At 42.0% G+C, this 23,385-nt stretch overlaps 1 protein-coding gene across 1 annotated transcript; it reads left to right on the plus strand.

Annotated features, from left to right (window-relative positions):
* The first annotated feature begins 8,600 nt into the window (after positions 1–8,600).
* alkbh1 (alkB homolog 1, histone H2A dioxygenase) lies at positions 8,601–23,060 on the plus strand. The gene is made up of 6 exons (XM_039785563.1): positions 8,601–8,738; positions 9,564–9,672; positions 20,468–20,630; positions 20,952–21,042; positions 22,040–22,233; positions 22,451–23,060. The coding sequence occupies exons 1-6, from the start codon at positions 8,601–8,603 to the stop codon at positions 22,902–22,904; spliced, it is 1,149 nt and encodes a 382-aa protein (XP_039641497.1). The 3' UTR covers positions 22,905–23,060.
* Positions 23,061–23,385: the final 325 nt, after the last annotated feature.

Below are 23,385 nucleotides of genomic sequence, written 5' to 3' on the forward strand. Positions count from 1 at the left end.
AGCGGGGGGGGGGTTAACACTTTTGCAAGGCACTATATCCGTGACACATTCTTATCAGGGGCTCAGACCCCCTAAAGGTCTGATCCTAGCTACCTCCAAGTATTCCCATTTTGTATCCTATTTCCATAGGAATAATCCGGTTGCCTTGATGAATTCTAGGACAGCTTTAAAGTGCCCATATTATGAAAAAAACACTTTTTCTGGTATTTGGGGTGTTCTTTTGTGTCTCTGGTGCTTCCACACACATACAAACTTTGAAAAAAATCCATCCATGCTGTTCTGAGTGAGATACGGTTTCTGAATGTGTCCTGCCTTCAGTCTCCTAGTGAGCTGTGACGTCACAGTCCGAAATGAGCTGGCTAACCACAACCGTTAGCTCGTAGCGTTAGCATTAGCATGCTAACGCTAATGCTAACACTAGCATGGTACCTTGTTCTCAATAGCAAAGCACTGCTACAACACACACAAGTTCACCATAATCTACAAAAGAACTACTTACATGTGCGCCCTCATTTAGAAGTCTCCCAGCTAATCCTGCCTTGTAACTGACTGAAGTTGGAGAAACAGCCTTTCTTTTACTTCTATGGAGCTAGCTAGCTGACATGATCTACATCTGAGCTACTGAGCATGTGCGAGTGCAATCAAAGATAGTACAGAAGAAGAAGAAGAAAAGAGGTCTCACTCTGTAGCTAAAACAGAAACCAGGTGAAAAGAGGATCTGCAGCAGTGAGAGAGAGCTGTGCAGTACAACAAAAATATGGTGTTTTTTGAAAATTAAACCATGTAAACCTATTCTGGTACAACCTTAAAATACAGTTATGAACCTGAAAATGAGTATAATATGGGCGCTTTAATGGTCCCAGGTTGGTTCTCTGTAGGATTTAACAGGTTTTTCAATGATATTGTTTTTGTGCCCAGGCTTTTCACTGCTGCATAAAGTCTTTGTCTTTCTTCTGTGAATCCACTGCATTCCATTAGTATATATTTTAACTGTCTGTTGTTGTTTACATGTACCAAAAAGCCTATCTTCATGCTTTCCCATTTTTTCACAATGCCCCAGCCTCAGCCTAATGGCCCTTTATCACACTTATAGTTATAATGCCGTCCCTTCTTTTCCCTATCCCACTCCTCCTGCCACACAGCCGCGATGCTTTTATTAACGATGGACCTACACTCAGTTGACCCTAACTTCACTCTCATGTCAACCTCCATCAGCAAGCTCATTCCCCTCCATCCCCACATAGGCTGGCACCATAGACTAAAACAGGCTGGCACCCACAGGAACCCCACTGACTCTTCTGCTTGCTCAATTCTGAATAATGATGTCAAAAGCTCTACCATGAGACTCCATGGTGTTGCTAGTGTACCTCTGCGAAACCCACTTTGCATTGGCATGAACCATCCCTCCTTCTCCAGTTTATACACTATTCTATCTGTCACCATTCTTTCCATTATTTTACACATCACTGCCATGCAATAGGTCTATATGACCATGGATGTGCTGCCTTTTTCCCTGGCTTCAAAATTGGGACCACTACTGCCTGCTTCCAGGCTGATGAAGCCTTCCTTCCTTCCATACATTCTAGAAGAATCTACAATCGATTGCTTTTCCTTGGGTTTCTGGATGTTAACACTGAATTTTATACATTACGTTGAATTTTTGATTCTGAATTTGTGAACTTTGAAAAATAAAGGTGAAAATAAGTTGTTGAAAATTTGAAGAGTAATATTTAGATCCAAAAAATTCAGATACATAATTTCAATGCATAAATATTCAGTCTTTTTTGTTTCAAAATCCGATGAAACAGATTTACTTCCATAGAACTGCTGCCCATATTTCTCCAACTGATGTGTCCATCCCAAATTTTTCCACTGTATCTTCTTAAAAACTCATTTTTTGCAGTCACTCTTCTTACCTTAGCCCTCGACCTTTTGTACTCTATTGCATTATTCTCTGTCGGGCACGTTCTTAATACTCTGTAAGCACAGTATCCCTCGATACTTTATCACGTGCCCTATTCCACCAAGGGACACTCGCTTTCGACTTGTGTTTTTTCTTTAAAGGGATGCTTGCATATGATCTACCTAGTATCATTGAACATAAACTGTTGTTCCACTCGTCGCGTTGGTGACGTTGCAGGGTGTTCCGAATGGAGGAATTTTGTTGAAGAAGAAGTTCCCTTAACCAACATTACCTGACCAGGGAGCAGGGAGTAGGGAGAACTGTTTCTGTACGCTGTAGATTGGAATGCAGGCTTGATATGTGGTCAACGGTTCAGCTCTGACAGCATCCAAAATCAATTACCTTAAATCATCCACCCAAACCTACACACATAAGTTATCTCTAGTTAACTCTTCAGTCCCTGTAGGCTATTGCATTGTAGTGATGTATGAGTGTTTTCTTTAAAGGTTTACTGTAATGATTAGAGAGGCTGCTTTCAGTACCTGTAAACGTTTCCAAGCCAGCAGTAATGCCACTGCAGCTAATATCATTGGGACATTTAAACAGCAAAACTAAAAACTGTAGTTGAAAACTTGACAGACAAAACATAACTTTTAGCTTCTGAAATAATCAATGGAGTTACGGTGCTGACTGCTGTCCTCGTGTGTAAATGCGCACAGCAGCCGTGGACATTTAAAGAATATTGTCTGCTATGTTAGGATGGCAAGAATGGAGTGTAGAAAGGGGAGCTTGGCAACACACATCTTGAGTTCCACTCGGTAATGTAAAGTTACTTTGTGAGTCGAAATAAGTGTGTTAGTGCAGCTGTCAACAGAAAGTGTTCGCTCCCAAACTCACCCCCTCTCTGACAAAGTCCAAAAAAACAGGTGAACAGGTGAACAGGTGAAGCAAACAAATATGTTATCACTGAACCTACAATATAAGTGCAAAATATAATAATCAATAAATAATATAAATGAGACCATAAACAACAGACAGTTCTTATTTGTCTGCCCATCAGCAGTTCTGCAGGACTGTGCCCATTGGCCAGGGGTGTGGCTCGGTAAGCCATCAGAGCCAAATCCTAACCTTTCTTAATAATGTTCTTAACTTCAGTTTGCTGCCAAATCAATGTAATTATTTTTTAAGGCCGTCTTTGCCTTGTCTTTCTCGGTGACAGGTACTTTGTTGTATCCAGCAGTCAGGTCCAAAGTGGAGAACCAGTGAGCTCCTGATAAAGCATCAAGGGATTCTTCAATACGGGGCAAGGGAAAAGCATCCTTGCGAGTCTTACTGTTCAAAAGTCTGTAGTCCACACACAAGCACAATGGGAGAGGCAAAGGGGCTACTCTTTCTGTGCACCGACATTGTGGAACAGTTTACCTCAGGACATCAGGCAGGCTTGTTCTGTTGAGGCTTTAAAAACAAAGCTAAAGACCCATCTGTTTACTGTTGTGTATAGGCCTAATTTCTTTGTATGTTTTCCTGAGAGTCAGAGTGTGTTTATTTTTGTTTTAGTTATTTGAAATGTTTTTAAATTGTATTTTCTATGTTCTGTACAGCACTTTGATTTGAAAGCGCTTTACAAATAAATGTATTATTATTATTATTATTATTACTACTACTTTCTCTGATGACCTGTGCATCCAGAAGTTGGCGAATGTGGGCCTTCACCGCCTCGTACTCTAAAGGGGGAAGACGCAGATATCGCTGGCGCACTGGCACATCATCTAGTAATGGGATATCATGAGAAATGAGGCTAGTGCAACCTAAATCTCCCTCATAGGCTGAAAATATCCCGCTGTATTTCTGCGGTAGCACCCCAACTTGACACTGCTCTTCCTGAGTGAGTGCGGCTAAATCAACTGCATTGAGCTTATCCTGCACTAAACTTGTGGTAGTCTGTGAAAAGACAGTAGCTGCTACGCCCTCCTCCACAAGGTTATCAGGTGAGTGGACAAGGTAGGGCTCACTTACAGTACCTAGGACTGTACGGGGGTACAGGACAACTTCCTGGACCCCAACGTTGACAATGGGGATATACACAGTGGCAAGAGTGACCCCACTACTCAAAAAACCAACACTCGACTCCTCTGATGTAAATAACTATAGACCCGTCTCCCTTCTTCCATTTCTATCTAAAACTCTTGAGCGTGCCATTTATGATCAACTCTCTACCTATCTCCATCAAAACAACCTTCTTGATCCCCACCAGTCTGGCTTCAAGGCTGGTCACTCAACAGAAACTGCACTCCTTGCAGTCACTGAGCAGCTTCACATCGCTAGAACAACCTCTCTCTCTTCCATCATCATCCTTCTGGACCTTTCTGCTGCCTTCGACACAGTGAACCACCAGATCCTCATTTCGACACTCCGGAATCTGGGTATCTCAGGCTCTGCGCTCTCATTGCTCACATCTTACCTGGCAGACCGAACCTACCGGGTAACTTGGAGAGGATCTAGCTCAGAACCTTGCCCACTCAAAACTGGGGTTCCTCAGGGATCAGTCCTGGGTCCCCTCCTCTTTTCTCTGTACACCAACTCTCTCGGGTCTTTCATTCACTCGCACGGCTTTTCTTATCACAGCTACGCAGATGACACCCAACTAATTCTCTCCTTTCCTGAGTCTGAAACTCAAGTAGCTGCACGTATCTCGGCCTGTCTGACTGACATCTCTTCTTGGATGTCCACACATCATCTGAAACTCAACCTCGACAAGACTGAGCTCCTTTTCCTTCCAGGGAAGGGCTCTCCTACCCAAGACCTGACTATAACAATAGACAACTCTATGGTAGTCCCAACCCAGACTGCTAGAAACCTGGGTGTGACACTTGACGACCAACTCTCCTTCACTGCTAATATTGCTGCAACCACCCGATCATGTAGATACATGCTGCATAACATCAGAAGGATACGTCCCCTTCTAACGCAGAAGGCGGCTCAGGTTCTGGTTCAGGCTCTAGTCATCTCACGTCTAGACTACTGCAACTCCCTCCTGATTGGCCTGACTGCATGTGCCATCCGACCCCTGCAGCTCATTCAGAACACAACAGCTCGGATTGTCTTCAACCTCCCCAAGTTCTCTCACACTACACCGCTCCTCCGCTGTCTTCACTGGTTACCAGTTGCGGCCCGCATCCGCTTCAAGACACTAGTACTTACATACAGGGCCACGAACGGATCAGCCCCAGCTTACATCCGGGACATGGTTAATATTTAAACCACACACCCAAACCCCCCTTCTTTGCCCCCCCCCCCACCAATCCCCCCCCCCCCAACACACCGCGAGGGAGAACTAATCACTCAACAAAATCCCAACTGTTCACTGTCCTGACTCCCAAATGGTGGAACGAGCTCCCCATCGACATCAGGATGGCCGAAAGCCTACACGTCTTCCGCCGAAGGCTAAAAACACATCTCTTCTGACTACACCTCGGATAAAATAAAATAAATTAAAAAAAAAACATTCTTGAACCTGCACTTTCATGTCTCTTTGTAGCTTTGCTTATTTAAAGCTAATGTACTTTCACTTACTACTTGTTGTCTGGAGTTTGAACCTTCACAATTGAAAGCACTTAATTGTAAGTCGCTTTGGATAAAAGCGTCAGCTAAATGACATGTAATGTAATGTAATGTAATGCCCTCAGTGCAGACATCTATCAAGGTGGCGGTAGGGTGACCCCGGACAAACTGCTTGAGCTCTCTACGAAGGGAACAATCAGACACATGCTCAACAAATTGATCTCTCAACAACACCTCCCTATTGAGTGAACCATGAGGGGATCTTTGTACAACCTTTTCCATCAAACACATTAATGCACGAGAGAACTCTTGTAATGTTTCACAGTCTTGTTGTTTCCTTGAAAATAAGTCTTCCTGCAGAGACACATATGATTTCGTACACCCATAAAGTTCTTTTAATATAAACAAGACCTTGTTTGGATCTCCCCTGTCCCCTGGAGAACAATATTTAATTTCCTCCCTCGCTTCTCCCTCCAGGTGATCGTAGATTGCGCTTGGTCCGCTGGAGACTGGTGGCGAGCTCGAATGCAGGCATGGACCTCTTCGATCTACTCCCCAATGCCTAATCCTGTCCTGCCCCTAAACAGTGGGCACTTCCTGTCCCTGGGGAGATAGATCAGTCTCTCAGTTACAGGGGCAGGAGCTGAGGAGGGTCCAGGAGCTGAAGAACTGGTTGATGCTGTGCTTGGCCCAGGCTGGTTAACCTCCTGTTCCCGACGCATCTGTTGGTTCTCAGCTTGCAGCTGAGTGATCAAGTCTCTTAACTGGGTGATCTCCTCCTCCATGACGAAACAAAACAGAAGGGGTAAGAGACAACTGGCTGTGCCAGGAGCTGCCTGGCACCTGGTGCTGTTCCGCAAAACAAACCTATACAATACAAATAAATGGGGTTGTGGAAGAGAAAAAAAAACTAAATTACCAGTCTCTGCCTTCAGTAGTCGTGCCGACAATGCCAAGTGTGGCGAGGAGTGGAATATTTGAATATATAAATACTGGGAGGGGGAACTAAAGATAACTAAGGGGAGGAAACTTAGGGTCCGACAACGCCACCTGGGGACTTACACCCCAGGATATGAAAACCAAATTCTAATAAGGACACAGGGTCGAAACTGATGAGGCAGAGACAGTAGGTAAAATAGAACAAATATTTTTATTAACAAACATGATCTAAAAGAAAACAACTATAACTACTAAAAAATCTAATGAAATACATATAATAAACTCAAATCAGTTGGCTGGGGCTTCAGTGGGGGCAGACTACTGGTAAGGATACCCCGTCTCCCTAGTCTGGGGGGGCAACACTACAAACACTACAACAAAACATACACTAAAAAGAGTCCCAGTGCCTACTTGCATGCAACGGGAGCGAGGTTCCAACACGGTGCCTAGCCGCCCACCTCAGGACACCCAGGCCACACCAAAAAAGCAAGGGAACAAAAGAAAGACTCCTGAAACAAAGAATCAAAAATGAACAAAAACCAACAACCCTGTTAGTAACTAAAGAATCTCAGAACATACACTCAAAATAACAGAAATATATTCAAAGTAAACAAACTTAATAAATAAACTAAAGAAAAGAAAAGAAAAGGCAAACCTAACAAAAAACAAAGCACAACAGCAGCAGGTGAACCTAAAACACAAAAAGGCACTTGTTAGTTGGGGGGACAATTTTAATCACCAAGAAAGACTAAAAATGGAGACCCTACTCACCACCTTCAGCAGGTAACCACCACCAGGGACCAGCAAAAGGCTAAACGTCTTCTTCTTCTTCTTTTGGCAGATTACTACTTTTGTATTATACCGCCACCAACTGTACAGGAGTGTGTAATACCATGAACTTCATAGAGTCTAGGCTTGAATTAATTCAAAACAAACAAACAAACAAAACATAAATAAATAAATAAATATAAACTACTGACTACTGGAGTTGCGTTCACAAGACCTCACTGTGGTTCACTACACAAAGAACTAGAATAATATTGAAGTTGCTCTACAATTCGGATTGTCAGAGTGTAGTTAAATTATTAACAAGTCAGTAAAAGAAATGTGGCAGAAAACCTTAAAGTGCTCATATTATGCTTTTGGGGTTTTTCCCTTTCCTTTATTGTGTTATATATCTTTTTTTTTTGCATGTTATAGGTTTACAAAGTGAAAAAGCCCTAAGTCCACCCCAAAGGAACTTACCATCTCCAACAGCAAAACACTGTTCACAAACTGCTCCAAACAGCTCTATTTTTTCTTTTTAAGAGTGGGTTGGCTCTGATTGGGAAGCACTAAATGTGGAGGCCCAGAGACATTAAAACATCCTCATTCAATGTAAGAAATATTCTCTACAGAGGAAGAAGCTTTTCAGAGACCTGGGAGCAGCTGGGGAAACCCTTTTTTTTCTCTACGATCTGTTCTGAACTTGGATGACTGTTGGACTACTTGTGCAGTATTGGACTAGCCTATATAATAAAATATATATGAGTGTTAAAGATGTTTGTTATTTCTGCTACTTATATTCACACTGTACTTATTTATGTCCGTACTGTATTTATGTTGACACTGCACTACAATAGAATTTGTACAATCCATTTGAAACAATCATTTTCTTAATCTCACTTACTTCTACTTAACGTTTTTATTTATTTATTACTAGATTAGATTAGATTTGGGTTGGGGTGAGAACAGTCTTTGATGATGCTGCACGCCTTACGCAAGCATCGCTTGCCCTGGATGGCCTCGATGGAGAAGAGTGAGGAACTGGTGGTGCGTTGGGCAGTTTTCACCACCCTCTGCAGTGCTTTCCGGTCATGGGCAGAGCAGTTGCCATACCAAACTGTGACACAGTTGGTGAGGATGCTCTCGATGGTGCAGCGGTAGAAGTTCACCAGGATCTGAGGAGACAGGTGGACCTTCTTGACTACCTAGTACTACCTGTCTACTGTAGCTATGTTACTTTTTTACTTTATACACTTATTGACTTTTCTTACTCTTATTTTACCTTGAATTTGACTGTGAGCAACTGCAACTAAATAATTCAATCAATAAAGTATTCTGATTCTGATTCGTAATAAACAGTAGAGGGCAGCAATACGCCATTGCAGCGTCTAGTCTGCCTAATCCAAAGAAGAAGAAGAAGGTAGATTACGTCATGGCCAAGATGGCAGCCTCCCTGGTAGAGAGTGGAGAAGATGCGTTTAGAAAAATGTTCAGGTTTTATAAGAGAAGAAACCCACCGCCAGATTTTAGCGATGTCATTGATTTCTCCAAAGGTTTATCGAGTGACAAGGTGAGGGGAATATCATACCAGGTCGAATGGGAATGGAAACCTTTAGTAACTTGTGATTCAATCCCGAGCGAATCTGCCATGCCTGTAGTTTGTCAAGTAAAAATTCCACCGCAAATTAGACTACGTTGCCATATTTGGCCAAAACATATAAACTCGTGTATAAATATTAGTCAGCATATCTGTGATTCGGGGTTGTATTGGCAATTATAGATGTAGGTTTTGATAGAGGCTTGACATCATATGTGGGGAATAATGTAAAATACAAACTTTACTTTTCCCGTGTGAATGCGCCGCACGAAACACAGACGTGTTCGTAAAGTACAGAACTAACGTTATTATCAGCAAAATTTACATTATGAGCCTTTGTTTGAAAAGTCTTATTACGATTTACGAGTTGGAACTAGCAGTAATCTGTAGTTTACTAACTAATGTAGCAGTGTGACAGCCGCCATGACAACAGCTTGGTGGATATCTATTCCCTGGTAATAATCTTCAGTGTTTCCACACGTCTTCTTTAGCCTATGATATAGGATAAAGGAGATGGGGAAGGAGGCATTTTATAATGATTTAGGAATAGACAACAGCAAGGTTAAGATAGCACCACTGGACTTTGTATTTTACCCTCATGGATATTAATAGCAGTGGAAAAGATATGTGATATACGTCTAATGTTGTATAATTCAACAGCAGCACTACTGTATAGCCTCAGAATCCCCAGACATAAATCAATCAACATCCCTGATAGTGTGTGTGTGTGTGTGTGTGTGTGTGTGTGTGTGTGTGTGTGTGTGTGTGTGTGCGTGCGTGCGTGCGTGTGTGTCATAGATAGTTCCAGCTATACTGGACCCTTCTGCAGTGAGTGATGTGGAGGCTGCCAGGGTTGGATTACAGTCTGTCAGAGACTGGAGAGCCTTCAGCCTGCAGGGCTACCCAGGTAAACGCAGGAAAGATGGAGAGACAGACCATTGTTTACCAAAATCAGACTCAAATACCAGGGGCCTGTTGCACAAAACCAGGATAAGGGATTAAGCCGGGATATTCCAGTTATCCTGGATGAATTTAGCTTTGACTTGGTTGCACAAAAGCAGAGGCACCTAAGTTACCATGGAGATTTATTCTGTGCAGCTAGCCTGCTCCTGACCAGGCTAACCGCCAAGATTTATTAATCCTGGAGCCTTTTCCAGGTGTCCAGACTAACTTTTTGCCTTGGTTGCACTGGTGTGCCTAACTTTTTTATTTAGGTGCACCAGCACAAAATTTAGGTGCACCCAAATTTTTCCTTGCGTCGACATTAACGCTGAATGGCGATACACAATATATAGCTCTGTATTTTTTTTACAAAGTGGGCTAAATGTTTTAAGTCAAAGCCACTTTTCACAAGGTCTTTTATTAAAACAGATTGTGATTAAAATAAAATGCAAAGAAAGGGTTTCCTTTACCAGTTTGAAAATATACAGACAATATACAGTTTTGTTAGCGGCTACTGTCCATTCAATCCTATGGGTAGCTAAAGATCGAGGCTAGCTAGGTAGCTACACTTTCGGTATAACTATAATATATTTACAGTTTGAATTTCATCACGCCACTTATATAACAGCTACCCTAAGGTCTTACATAGCTAACGCTTATGTCCGATTTCAGTTTAATTCATTTTTGTGAATAAGAGGGGTTTCATTAAGTGCTAATGTCCATTCAATCCTATGGGTAGCTAAAGATCGAAGCTAGCTAGCTAGCTAGCTACACGTTCGGTATAACTAAAATATATTTACAGTTTGAATTTCCTCACGCTACTTATATAACAGCTACCCCAAGGTCTTACAAAGCTAACGCTTGTGTCCGATTTAAATTTAATTCATTTTTGTGAATAGGAGGGGTTTCGTTAGCTACTAGTGTCCATTCAATCCTATGGATAGCTAAAGATCGAGGCTAGCTAGCTAGCTACACTTTCGGTATAATTATATATTTACAGTTTGAATTTCGTCACGCCACTTATAGAACAGCTACCCTAAGGTCTTACAAAGCTAACGCTTGTGTCCGATTTAAATTTAATTCTTTTTTGTGAATAGGAGGGGTTTCGTTAGCTGCTAGTGTCCCTTCAATCCTATGGGTAAAGATCGCGGCTAGCTACAAGGCCCTAGACCTCTGTCAGGGCCTCGACATTTGGTAGTCCAGTCACCCACAAACGGTGACTTTGCACGGGTATGGAGTGCCGCAGGCTTCCGGTCGTGACAGAGATCCATTTAGCTCACAGCGAGCCGGGGTCTAACAAGGAGGACACACCGGGCGGCGAGGACACACCGGGCGGCGAGGCAGCACCGGCCGCTGTCACGTTAGCCTGCTGAGCTCCTGCTGAACTATCCTATGCAAATGTTGGGGCGTGACAAAGACTAGGAGTTGAGGAGTTGACGTCAACTTTTAGCTTTGTTGAGATTTGCCCTTTTTCAGCAGCAATTTGAAATTGTGAGATTTGCAGAGGAAAGGGGTGTCAATGGGATTTTGAGGTTCTATGTATGTCCTATTTACCCTCCAAACTGTTGTTTTTCAACTATGACAAGGTAAAATCGGTTTTGCATTCTATCACCCCTTTAAAAAAGGACACCCCTATAGCTCAGTTGGTAGTATAGAGGTTCGACTCCGACCTGCAGCCCTTTCCTGCATGTCATTCCCCCCTCTCTCTCCCCTTTCATGTCTTCAGCTTTCCTATCAAAATAAAGGCTGAAATCTTATAAAAAAAAACAAAAAAAACACAGACAGACAGAGGGAGAGAGGGGTAGTGCGATGGACTGAAGCGTATGCTATTCACAGAGTGATGGCTGACTCATTATGAATGGGTCCAGTACGGGTCGAATGCGCTTTGGCGGGTCAGCGGCGTTACACACGTCTTGTGTAGGCTATGAAATGTCTGTATCGTCACTGTGCTGCATTTTTATGAACTATGATATTCTGGCCATGGGTCACATCTCTCGCCCAGGTCCAGCAGGCTCCATCTTACACGCTATTATTCAACAAACCGAGGTTAGTTGCATTTAATAACTTCTAATGTGTTTTTCGCCGTGGCTGCCGCAATAACAGAGAGTTACCAGCGGAAACAATGGTACCAATACAGGTTTCCTTCTCATACTTCAATTCAATTCAATTCAATTTTATTTATATTCAAGACCAAACTTAATATATTTTAAAAAAGCCCAACAATTCCAGTAATTCCCTCAAGAGCAAGCAGTGCGACGGTAGGGGAGGAAAAACCCCCCTCTTGGGAAGAAACCTCGGACAGACCCAGGCTCTTGGTAGGCGGTGTCTGACCGAGCCGGTTGGGGGTGTGATGAACAGTGGCGATAGTAGTCACATTAATAATGGAACAGTGACTGGATGTAGCGGAAAGCTGCAGGGTTCAGCAGGATGCAGCATGACATTGCAGGGCATCGCTGAGCTCAGCAGGGAGTGCAGCAGGACCACGGCGACAGCTGCAACCAGGGTCTTGGTACCAACGTTCTCCCAAGGAAATACGCTGGGGGAAAAAGCATAAGGACTTCGGGGAGTAAACTCCCCAGAAGCTAGGATTAGTAACAAGCAATTCTGGGACGGGCTGCACACAAATAGTAATAGTAATAGTAACAGTAATAGAAACAGTAATAGAAAGGGAGAAGAGAGAGCAGCTCAGTGTGTCAAAGGAAGGAAGTCCCGCCGCGTCTAGGACTATAACAGCGTAACTATAACAGGTAACTAAGAGAGACAGGTCATAAGGAGAGGTAGCTTTTTCGGGCTTAGAACTCTCCCCTGCCGGATCTGGCTTGGCTGGCCTGCCTCCCTCTACTTTGTTATGTATTATTAATCTAACAATTATGAAGAGAAGCAGTTGGGCCAGTTAGGTGAACACTGCAACTCCTCACTCCCTAACTATAAGCTTTATCAAATAGGAGAGTTTTAAGTTCATTCTTGAATGAGGTGACAGTTTCTGCCCCCCGAACCCAGATCGGGAGCTGGTTCCATAGGAGAGGAGCCTGATAACTGAAGGCTCTAGCTCCCATTCTACTTTTAGAGACTCTAGGTACCACCAGTAACTCTGCATTCTGGGAGCGCAGTGCTCTAGTAGGACAATAGGGTATTAGGAGCTCTTCTAGATATGATGGTGCTAGACCATTTAGAGCTTTGTAGGTCAAGAGAAGGACTTTAAACTCAATCCTGGATTCAACAGGAAGCCAATGCAGAGAAGCCAATACAGGAGAAATATGATCTCTTTTCTTAGTTCTTGTGAGAACACGAGCTGCAGCATTCTGGATCAGCTGGAGAGTCTTAAGAGACTTATTTGAGCAACCTGACAGTAGGGAATTACAATAGTCCAGCCTGGAAGTAACAAATGCATGGACTAGTTTTTCAGCGTCGTTTTGAGACAGGATATTCCTAATTTTGGCAATGTTACGAAGATGAAAAAAGGCTGTTCTTGAGGTTTGTTTTAGATTGGCATTAAAGGATATATCCTGATCAAAGATAACTCCTAAATTTCTAACAGTGGTGCTGGAGGCCAGGGCAACACCATCCAGAGTAGCTATATCTCTAGATAATGAAGTTCGGAGGTGTTTAGGGCCCAGCACAATAACTTCAGTTTTGTTAGGGTTTAACATCAGAAAATTATAGGTCATCCAGGATTTTATATCCTTAATGCACTCTTGAAATTTTGCTAGCTGACTGGTTTCGTCTGGTTTGATTGACAAGTATAATTGGGTGTCATCCGCATAACAGTGAAAGTTAATTGAGTGTTTTCTAATAATATTGCCTAGAGGAAGCATATATAAGGAGAATAGAATTGGTCCAAGCACTGAGCCTTGAGGAACCCCATGGCTAACTTTAGCGGCCCTTCGGAGGATTTATCATTAACATTCACAAATTGAGATCGATCAGAGAAATAGGACCTAAACCAACTCAGAGCAATTCCTTTAATGCCAACCAAGTGTTCCAATCTCTGTAACAGGATTGAATGGTCAATTGTGTCAAATGCAGCACTAAGATCTAGTAAAACAAGAATGGAGACAAGACCTTTGTCTGCAGCAGTTAAAAGGTCGTTAGTAATTTTCACCAGTGCCGTCTCTGTGCTATGATTCTTTCTAAATCCTGATTGAAAGTCATCAAATAAACTGTTGCTATGTAGAAAATCACATAACTGATTAGCAACCACCTTCTCAAGGATCTTGGATAGAAAAGGAAGGTTAGATATAGGTCTAAAGTTTGCTAAGACCTCAGGATCCAGGGTGGGTTTTTTCAGAAGAGGTTTTATCACAGCTACTTTAAATGACTGTGGTATGATATACTTAACAATATACAGCTGTGTTAATAAGAATTAAAACTGTAGACAAATGTCAGCAGTTTGGACCGGCGGTGCTGTGTCTCTCCATGTTGCAGGGAGCCGTGTGTGAGTGAATGGGGGCGGGGCTGCGCGGAGGAGAGATCCAAACACAGGCACGGCTTTACAGAAGGAATTGGTCATGTAACGCAACATTAAACATATCGATATAAACAACATCGCTTCGTTCGTGGAGAGGCAGCGGATGCGAGGAAATTCGGTGCACCGGTGCGACCTAGGAAAAATCTTAGTCGCACCCTTACAAATTTTGGTATATATACATTTACGAACTACTGCTATTAAATGAAACCATTTAGAGTTTTGCTAATTATTTCCACAAAAAAACTGTTGTACATGTTGCCTGAAAATTGAGCAGTGGGAGTAAATATATTCCTTAGGTAATTCATATTTTAGCCCATACAAGAGAGAGGGATATGTACGCTTCACAGCATTGTAGATTAGTGGTTGTAATTGATCTAAATGGTACATTTCCTGCGTAACATTAGTCTTCTACTCACTTTTAAGGCAAAGAGTACAACTGCTCATTTGTGCAAATAATTAGCCTAACTTCTTGAATGGTATGGCAGTTTCAATTCAGAGCAGTGGTCAGTAAATGTATATTTTTAGGCTACTTACGCATTCAGTCGGTCCGTGATCGTCTGCCTCGCTTTCTCTCGCTGTTTTATTACACCGGCCGTGTTTCTTTTTTGCAAATGTGTTTCACGTTGTCATAATTTCATAAGAAGCTGCTGCTCATTCTGTGTAAAGAATACACAATGCGTATTCTCCAGTTTAGCATCAGTAAATCTGTGATCGATACCGTGGTCTATTTAAGAAAGCCGTGAACGTGCACTTATCCCAACTATGTACACCTGGCTTGGCTTCACCTTCTTATCCTGGCTCGGCAAACGTGCAACCGATTAAGCCATGATGAGCGGATCACACTAAGTCAAGCTGCGTTTTTTCAGTTATCCTGGATTTCTTCATTCTACTTTTGTGCAACAGGCCCCAGGAGTTCAACACACTCAGACCAAAACAAAATGCTGTATTTATTTTCTAGGAGAGAAAACTGACATGGATAAAAATTAGGGCTAGGTATCGCCACTAACTTCCAGATTCGATTCTGATTCACAAGGTCCCGATTTCATTTGGTTTCCGATTCAATGTCGATATGGGATATTTCAGTTGCAAAACCAATTTTGCTTGGACGTGCAAGGAATTCTACAAATGTACAAGGTCCCCTCTAACCTGGTGCATTATTGAAAGTCAATATAGTGTGCCCGCATAGCTCAGTTGGTAGAGCGGGCATAGAGGGCATATATAGAGGTTTATTCCTCAACACAGCGGTCGCCGGTTCAACTCCAACCTGCGGCCCTTTGCTGCATGTCATTCCCCCCTCACTCTCCCCTTTCATGTATTCAGCTGTTCTGTCAAATAAAGGTGTAAAAAAAATGCCCCCCCAAAAAAAGTCAATATCAATGTTTACATAAAGAATTGACCCCAAAGCATGACATATAACAATGTACTTTTTATTATTCAGATATCTTAAGGTGAGAGGTCTAGGACCCCTTTTTAAAATGACCATGCCAGTTTTCCCCTCATCTTTGGAGTGTTTTTTTAACCCCCTTCCTGACAAGCTAAGATTACATAGTTGGTACCAATGGATTACTTAGGTCTTCTAGTTTCTAGTTATGATACAGAGAGAGATTAATTCTGGATTGTATGAATTGATATTGGATCATCATGAAAATTGATTTAAATTGGAAAATCTGTTTTTTAAACCAGCCCTAATAAAAATACAGATGCATGTCAAATGAAAGGAAAATTGTCATAGATTTGCTAAGCGTGTAGAACTCAACAGGGAGGATGAACAGCATTCTTCCAAAAGATATTCCCTAATTTTTGTGAAATGAGGATGTTGGTTGAGAGCACTGTCAAAAGTGGTCAAAATTTCCCATATGTGTTAAGTTAGGTTGAGATCTGGTGACTGTGAGCTATGACATATTATTTTCATATTTATCAAAGCATTCAGTGAGCTCTAAGCTCTGTGTGGAAGTATCTGCAATTTTTTTCTCCAAAGTATTTACTCAGAGCATCTTCTTTCATTCTGGTATACTACTGTACATCCAGTACGACCACATGTATAACAGTGGGTTTAATCTTAATCAACTTTGTTTCTATGACTCACTACTATTCTGTTGTGTCAATGTCATTGTCAATTTTATTTGTATAGCATTACAAGTAAACCCATAGTGATTTACGTTAAAACAAGGCATTAATTGAAATAAGAATACAATAAACACAACAAGACAATCAACAATAACATCACACAAGTGTGACTATACAAATTCACACACACACACACACACGTTTGTTTTTGAATGTTGAAACCGTTGTGATGGACCTCAGGTCAGGCATCTTATTCCGGGAGCCAATGAAGTGATGTGAGTACCGGAGTAATATATTCGAAATTACGTGTACGTGTAATATAAGGACTCTGGCTGCTGAATATTTGACTTTTGAATAAATTGGAGGCATTCTACAGATTGGATAATCCTGCAAAAAGAGCATTACTGTAGTCTAATCTGCTTGAGATGAATGCATGCACCAGTTTGTCAGAGTCAGTTTGAGATATGAATGCTCTAAGTTTTGATATCCTTTTTTTTTCAAGATTATTTTTGGGGCTTTTCTGCCTTTTAATTTTTGACAGGACAGCTAGGTGAGAAAGGGGAGAGAGAGGGGGAAGACATGCAGGAAATTGGATCACAGGTCAGATTCGAACCCTGGACCTCTGTGTCGAGGCATAAACCTCTCAGTATATGTGCGCCTACTCTACCACTGACCCACGGTTTTGACATACATTTTAAGTGATAAAATGCTGTTTTGGTGATATTGGGATGTGTTTTTGCTCATTTGTATTTCAGAGACAGTGAATCCAGGTGTGAATAAATCTTTTGTCTATCATTTTTAGGACCAACAATGAGAATCTCAGTCTTGTCTTTATTTAGCTATAGAAAGTTTTTGGACATCCAGCAATAAATATCGTTAATACAGTTTACTAGTTTGTTAACAGAGCTAAGATCATTGGAGGAAAGTGAAATATACAACTGTGAGTCATCGGCATATGACTGGTAGGATATGTTTCTTAATTATGATACCAAGCGGTAGCATGTACAGCTTAAAGAGCAATGGTCGAGAACTGACCCTTGTGGCACCCCAGAGAAGATTTTTCTTTTTGTAGATTAAAACTACCTATCGAGACATAAAAACTCCTGTAGTAGGATGAAAACCAGTTAAGAACAGGGCCAGCTTAACTAACTGAAACATGGAGCCTTTTAATTAAAATGTCGGGGTCAACAGTGTCAAAAGCAGCAGTGAGATCAAGCAGTAGTAAAATTGACATTTTCTGTAAGTCAGTGTTTATCTTGAGGTCATTAATTACTTTTTTGAGAGCTGTTTCTGTGCTATGATTGGTTCTGAAACCTGATTGGTATGTATCATACAGTGGGGAGAACAAGTATTTGATACACTGCTGATTTTGCAGGTTTTCCTACTTACAAAGCATGTAGAGGTCTGTAATTTTTATCATAGGTACACTTCAACTGTGAGAGATGGAATCTAAACCAAAAATCCAGAAAATCACATTGTATGATTTTTAAATAATTAATTTGCATTTTATTGCATGACATAAGTATTTGATCACCTACCAACCAGTAAGAATTCCAGCTCTCACAGACCTGTTAGTTTTTCTTTAAGAAGCCCTCATGTTCTCCACTCGTTATCTGTATTAATGGTGCGTTCTTTTTGTCCACCGAAGTCGATTTACGAGTCGTTTTGCAGAGTTACGAACCGGAAGTTGCATAAAGAACGCCACCGAGGTCGTATATACGACTCATCAAGTCGTCTGAACTCCGAGGACCCCGAGTTCACTTTCAAAGATGGCTACGTCGTGCATCACACGTAGTAAACATTGTGGTTTTCTACAATTTTAAGCACTTTTGTTGTCGTTGTAACCAAATGAAAAAGTCGTACACATAGCACTGTATACTGCTACCTATAGGCATGTCGCTACAGTCTTATTATGAGTTAAATACCGCCTAATTAGTTATTTTGTAGCTTGTGCAGCTGAAATTGGCTAGAGACGCTCAGTTGCTATATGACAACAATGGCTTTAAGCCGAGTCTTGAGCAGAAAGCAGAGCAGTAGCCTAACGTTAACGTTAATCAAAACGTAATTTTCATGTATCAAACTGTGAAATATATGTGTAATATGTCAATAACTGGGTGAATAGAATCCTAAATGTTACTCAAAATGTTACAAAAATCTCGTAGTATTGTGTGACAAAAAGAACGCAACAACCCGTGGTTATTCGTTTTTCGACATGGATGTGACGTCACACTCAAGCTACTAGTCGCGATTACAAGACAAAAAGAACGCACCATAACTGGACCTGTTTGAACTGGTTCTCTGTATAAAAGACACCTGTCCACACAATCAATCAAACAGACTCCAACCTCTCCACAATGGCCAAGACCAGAGAGCTGTGTAAGGACGACAGAGATAAAATTGTAGACCTGCACAAGGCTGGGATGGGCTACAGAACAATAGGCAAGCAGCTTGGTGAGAAGGCAACAACTGTTGGCGCAATTATTAGAAAATGGAAGAAGTTCATGATGACGGTCAATCTCCCTCGGTCTGGGGCACCATGCAAGATCTCACCTCGTGGGGCATCAATGATCATGAGGAAGGTGAGGGATCAGCCCAGAACTACACGGCAGGACCTGGTCAATGACTTGAAGAGAGCTGGGACCACAGTCTCAAAGAAAACCATTAGTAATACACTACGCCGTCATGGATTAAAATCCTGCAGCGCACGCAAGGTCCCCCTGCTCAAGCCAGCGCATGTCCAGGCCCGTCTGAAGTTTGCCAATGACCATCTGGATAATCCAGAGGAGGAATGGGAGAAGGTCATGTGGTCTGATGAGACAAAAATAGAGCTTTTTGGTCTAAACTCCACTCGCCGTGTTTGGAGGAAGAAGAAGGATGAATACAACCCCAAGAACACCATCCCAACCGTGAAACAAGGAGGTGGAAACATCATTCTTTGGGGATGCTTTTCTGCAAAGGGGACAGGACGACTGCACCGTATTGAGGGGAGGATGGATGGGGCCATGTATTCTGGGCTGATCCCTCACCTTCCTCATGATGATCTTGGCCAACAACCTCCTTCCCTCAGTAAGAGCATTGAAAATGGGTCGTGGCTGGGTCTTCCACCATGACAACGACCCAAAACGCACAGCCAGGGCAACTAAGGAGTGGATCCGTAAGAAGCATCTCAAGGTCCTGGAGTGGCCTAGCCAGTCTCCAGACCTGAACCCAATAGAAAATCTTTGGAGGGAGCTGAAAGTCCGTATTGCCCAGCGACAGCCCCGAAACCTGAAGGTCTGTGGACCAAAATCCCTGCTGCAGTGTGTGCAAACCTGGTCAAGAACTACAGGAAACGTATGATCTCTGTAATTGCAAACAAAGGTTTCTGTACCAAATATTAAGTTCTGCTTTTCTGATGTATCAAATACTTATGTCATGCAATAAAATGCAAAAAAACTTAAAAATCATGCAATGTGATTTTCTGGATTTTTGTTTTAGATTCCGTCACTCACAGTTGAAGAGTACCTATGATAAAAATTACAGACTTCTACATGCTTTGTAAGTGGGAAAACCTGCAAAATCGGCAGTGTATCAAATACTTGTTCTCCCCACTGTATATATTGTGAATTGAAAGATATGCATCCAGTTGTTTATATACAATTTTTCAGGTATGTTACTTATAAAAGAGAGATTGGAAATTGGTCTTTAGTTATTAGTTGTACCTGGATCCAGATTGTTTTTCTTTAACAGAGGTGAGACAACAGCACGCTTAAGAGAAGCAGGAAAATGCCAGTCTGCAAGGGGGCTTTCGAGAGAAAATTCATTACATTTAGTTGTTGATATGAGCTCTTGAGGAATACATTTGGAGGCGTTAATCAGTTTGTCATTTTGAAGAAAATAGAAATTAAACATTATTGTGCTTATTGTTAATACATTGAGAAATGTAGGACTGTCTGGCAGATTTCATATCTGGGTAATAACATAGTGCAATTTTATAATTTCAAAATAAGGGTGCAATTAGTTTTTTCTCCATGTCCGTTCAGCTCTCCAACAGACTCTTTTTGCCATTTTTACTTTTTCACTGCTTCTCAGAGGTGCTTTTGGTGGTCAACAGTTTTGACAGGGGCATCATGATCAATGATTTGAGTGTGAAATTGTCAACCATGGCATCACATGACGGCAGGGTGTATAATTTGAAAATTCATTGATGAAAGTAACTGCAGTGTCAGCATTATGTGTTGTTCAGGGTTCATCTTCATCTCCAACCCGTTCCTGCTGGGCTCACAACCTTTCTGGGTCAGACAGTGTCTGAAGACCTACTCTCAGAAGCCCAATGTCTGCAACCTGGACATGCACATGTCTCCCTCTGACACCCAGGACATCTGGGGAAAGAGTGTTCATAGCCTCAGGTGAGAAAATTCTGTCTGGATCTGTCTGACCCAAAACTTTGTTTTGTCAGGAGAAAGATAGATAATTTAGAGTTATTAAATTGAATGATCCTTGACGCTTTGGCAATAATGTTCACCAGACATGCATGCCAATAAAGCATATTTAATTAAGAGCGAGAGATGCACAGCAACCACAATATTAACATTGGAATAATGAGTAATAATAATTATAGCAGTGGGTATAATAGAATGATGTGAACGGTAGCAATAAACACAGCAGTAATGATAATAGAAATATGACCTATAACAATGTAAGTGTGCTATGTCTTATTCCCTCCACAGTTCTCCTCACTCTGGAAAGAGAGAAACAAAGACTCTACTTGACACGCTGCGCTGGGTCACTCTGGGATATCATTACAACTGGGATACCAAGGTAAGCAACACATCCTGCTTTGTTAGAGGATCCTTTAGGTAGGATTCAATTGATAGAGGTAGAGCTGTAAATGCAGAAATGAATACCAATTTTCTGATCATAAATATACATTTTATCAGTATATTTACATTATTTTACTTTTATCACAAATTCTTTCAAACAATTTTATTTTTTAAGGATGTAAAATCCTTGAGGGTTTGCACTCATGTCACACTTTCAAGGGATACCACCCCCTTACTCCTACTGAGTGGCATAACTAACTTGGAAAGGCATTTGTTAAATGTACCAAACCCAGTCAGTGCTCTATGGACATTTCCTACAAATTTCTAAATGTTTATACATTATATATAGCTTCTACATCAGCGGACTAGCTACACTAAACAAAGTGGAGATCTGTGAAGATTTGCCCAATGGCAATTCCTGTCAATTAAACGTGTGTGCGATGATATGAGATGCTGATGGGCAAAGGGCAATTTGTATTGAGAGGGCTGCACAATCTGTGCGCTGTTATTGGCTCGGGGTTAGACTCAGTTGGGGCCCAAACACTCTTTGCTGATGCCCATAAACGTCCCGACTGACCAAAATAAAAGTAAAAGAGAGAATCCAGGCAGAGGCCAGGGTCTCTGTAGATACAGACACCACCACACACTTCTAGTTGGTCGTAAGTGATGATTGAAAGGGATTACTTTTGTATTAGTCTATAAATAGTTTGTTTCATATTATACCTTTTTAAAGTCTGTAGTCATTTCAGTATTTAGTAGTGAGTATTTAGACACATCAACTGTGAACTACCTGTGCCTAATTTAATTTTGGGCCAGTTAACTTTTTGAGATTGTGGTTTTATTTTGAAAGATGTGGCCAAAAGTCTTATTGTTGTTGTGAAGACTTCTGGTTGCCTGTGGACAAGTTTGTGAAAATATATTTAAAAAACTGTTATTTAACATTTCAGACCTGTTAAAACATACGTCTTCACGTTGCTTTGTTGTTCCCTTCACAGATGTACTCTGCCAACCATTACACTCCGTTCCCAGCTGATCTCCACCTGCTGTCCTTCCAAATAACAGCCGCCTGTGGGTTTCAGGGCTTCAATGCAGAGGCTGGAATCCTCAACTACTACCGATCTGATTCATCTCTGGGAATCCATGTAGATGAATCAGAACTAGATCACAGCCGACCGCTGCTGTCATTCAGGTGAGAGGGGAGAATTGTAAGTAAAATCTGCTGAGAGGAAAGCGTTCTTCTATACATCTAGGATTTTACAATGCCAAGCAGTTATTTTGTTATTCGTTTTATTGTACCAATAATCCAGGATTTTGCAATATGGGAAAGAAAAAGACTCCATTACCTGGTGAACTACAGAACAATATTCCAACAGCCTCACTTTATAGCTTGTTGTCTTTTCTAATAGTTTTGGGCAGTCAGCCATCTTCCTCCTGGGAGGCCTGCGCAGACAGGACCCCCCAATTGCTATGTACATGCACAGTGGGGACGTGATGGTGATGTCGGGACAGAGCCGCCTCCTTTACCATGCCGTCCCGCGCATCATTTTGGCACCCCGGGGATGTACAGCTTTAGAGATGGAAGGCTGCAGCCTGGCCTCACCTCAACAGGACCACTCTGTGGTGGAGCCGGTGTCAGAGAAGGACTGGGCCGTGTGCTCCAGGTACATCCAGAGCTCCAGAGTGAATGTGACTGTCAGACAGGTGCTGGGGCCTGGCCAGAGCTTCCCAGACACACCATCTGCTCACCAAAGGACTGATGCAGGTCAGACAGTGGGCTACCATGACAGAGCATCAGATGGGGAGAGTGAGAACAGAAAGAGGAGTAGTAGCTGTGACTCTGTTGATACTGCAGAGACATGACACAGACCACCTGCTGTAACACTCACTTCTTCTTTGAGTCAGCCACTTTCCGACTAGGTAGTTATATTATAGGAAAAGTCCACTTCTAAGCAGTTCTACTAACTACTCTCCCCCAAAACCGTTTTTTCAATTTGCATTCGCACTGGCCAGGTGGCCATAGGGACTATAGGAGGGGTAAGGGAGTGGCCTAATGCAAGCACAGCAACGGTCTTTATAGCGTTAAAATCAGAAAACAAATACACCAAAAAAGTATGAACTACATACTAAATCTAATGTATATAGCATATTTGTCATAATTTAAACAAGTCTCCCTCTCTCTCCCCCGCCTCTACCGTGTGTGTGTGTGTGTGTGTGTGTGTGTGTGTGTGTGTGTGTGTGTGTGTGTGTGTGTGTGTGTGTGTGTGTGTGTGTGTGTGTGTGTGTGTGTGTGTGTGTGTGTGTGTGTGTGTGTGTGTGTGAGATGGCCGGACAGCGAGGTTGT

The sequence above is a fragment of the Perca fluviatilis genome, chromosome 20 (genome assembly GCF_010015445.1).
Source record: "Perca fluviatilis chromosome 20, GENO_Pfluv_1.0, whole genome shotgun sequence".
NCBI lineage: Eukaryota > Metazoa > Chordata > Actinopteri > Perciformes > Percidae > Perca > Perca fluviatilis.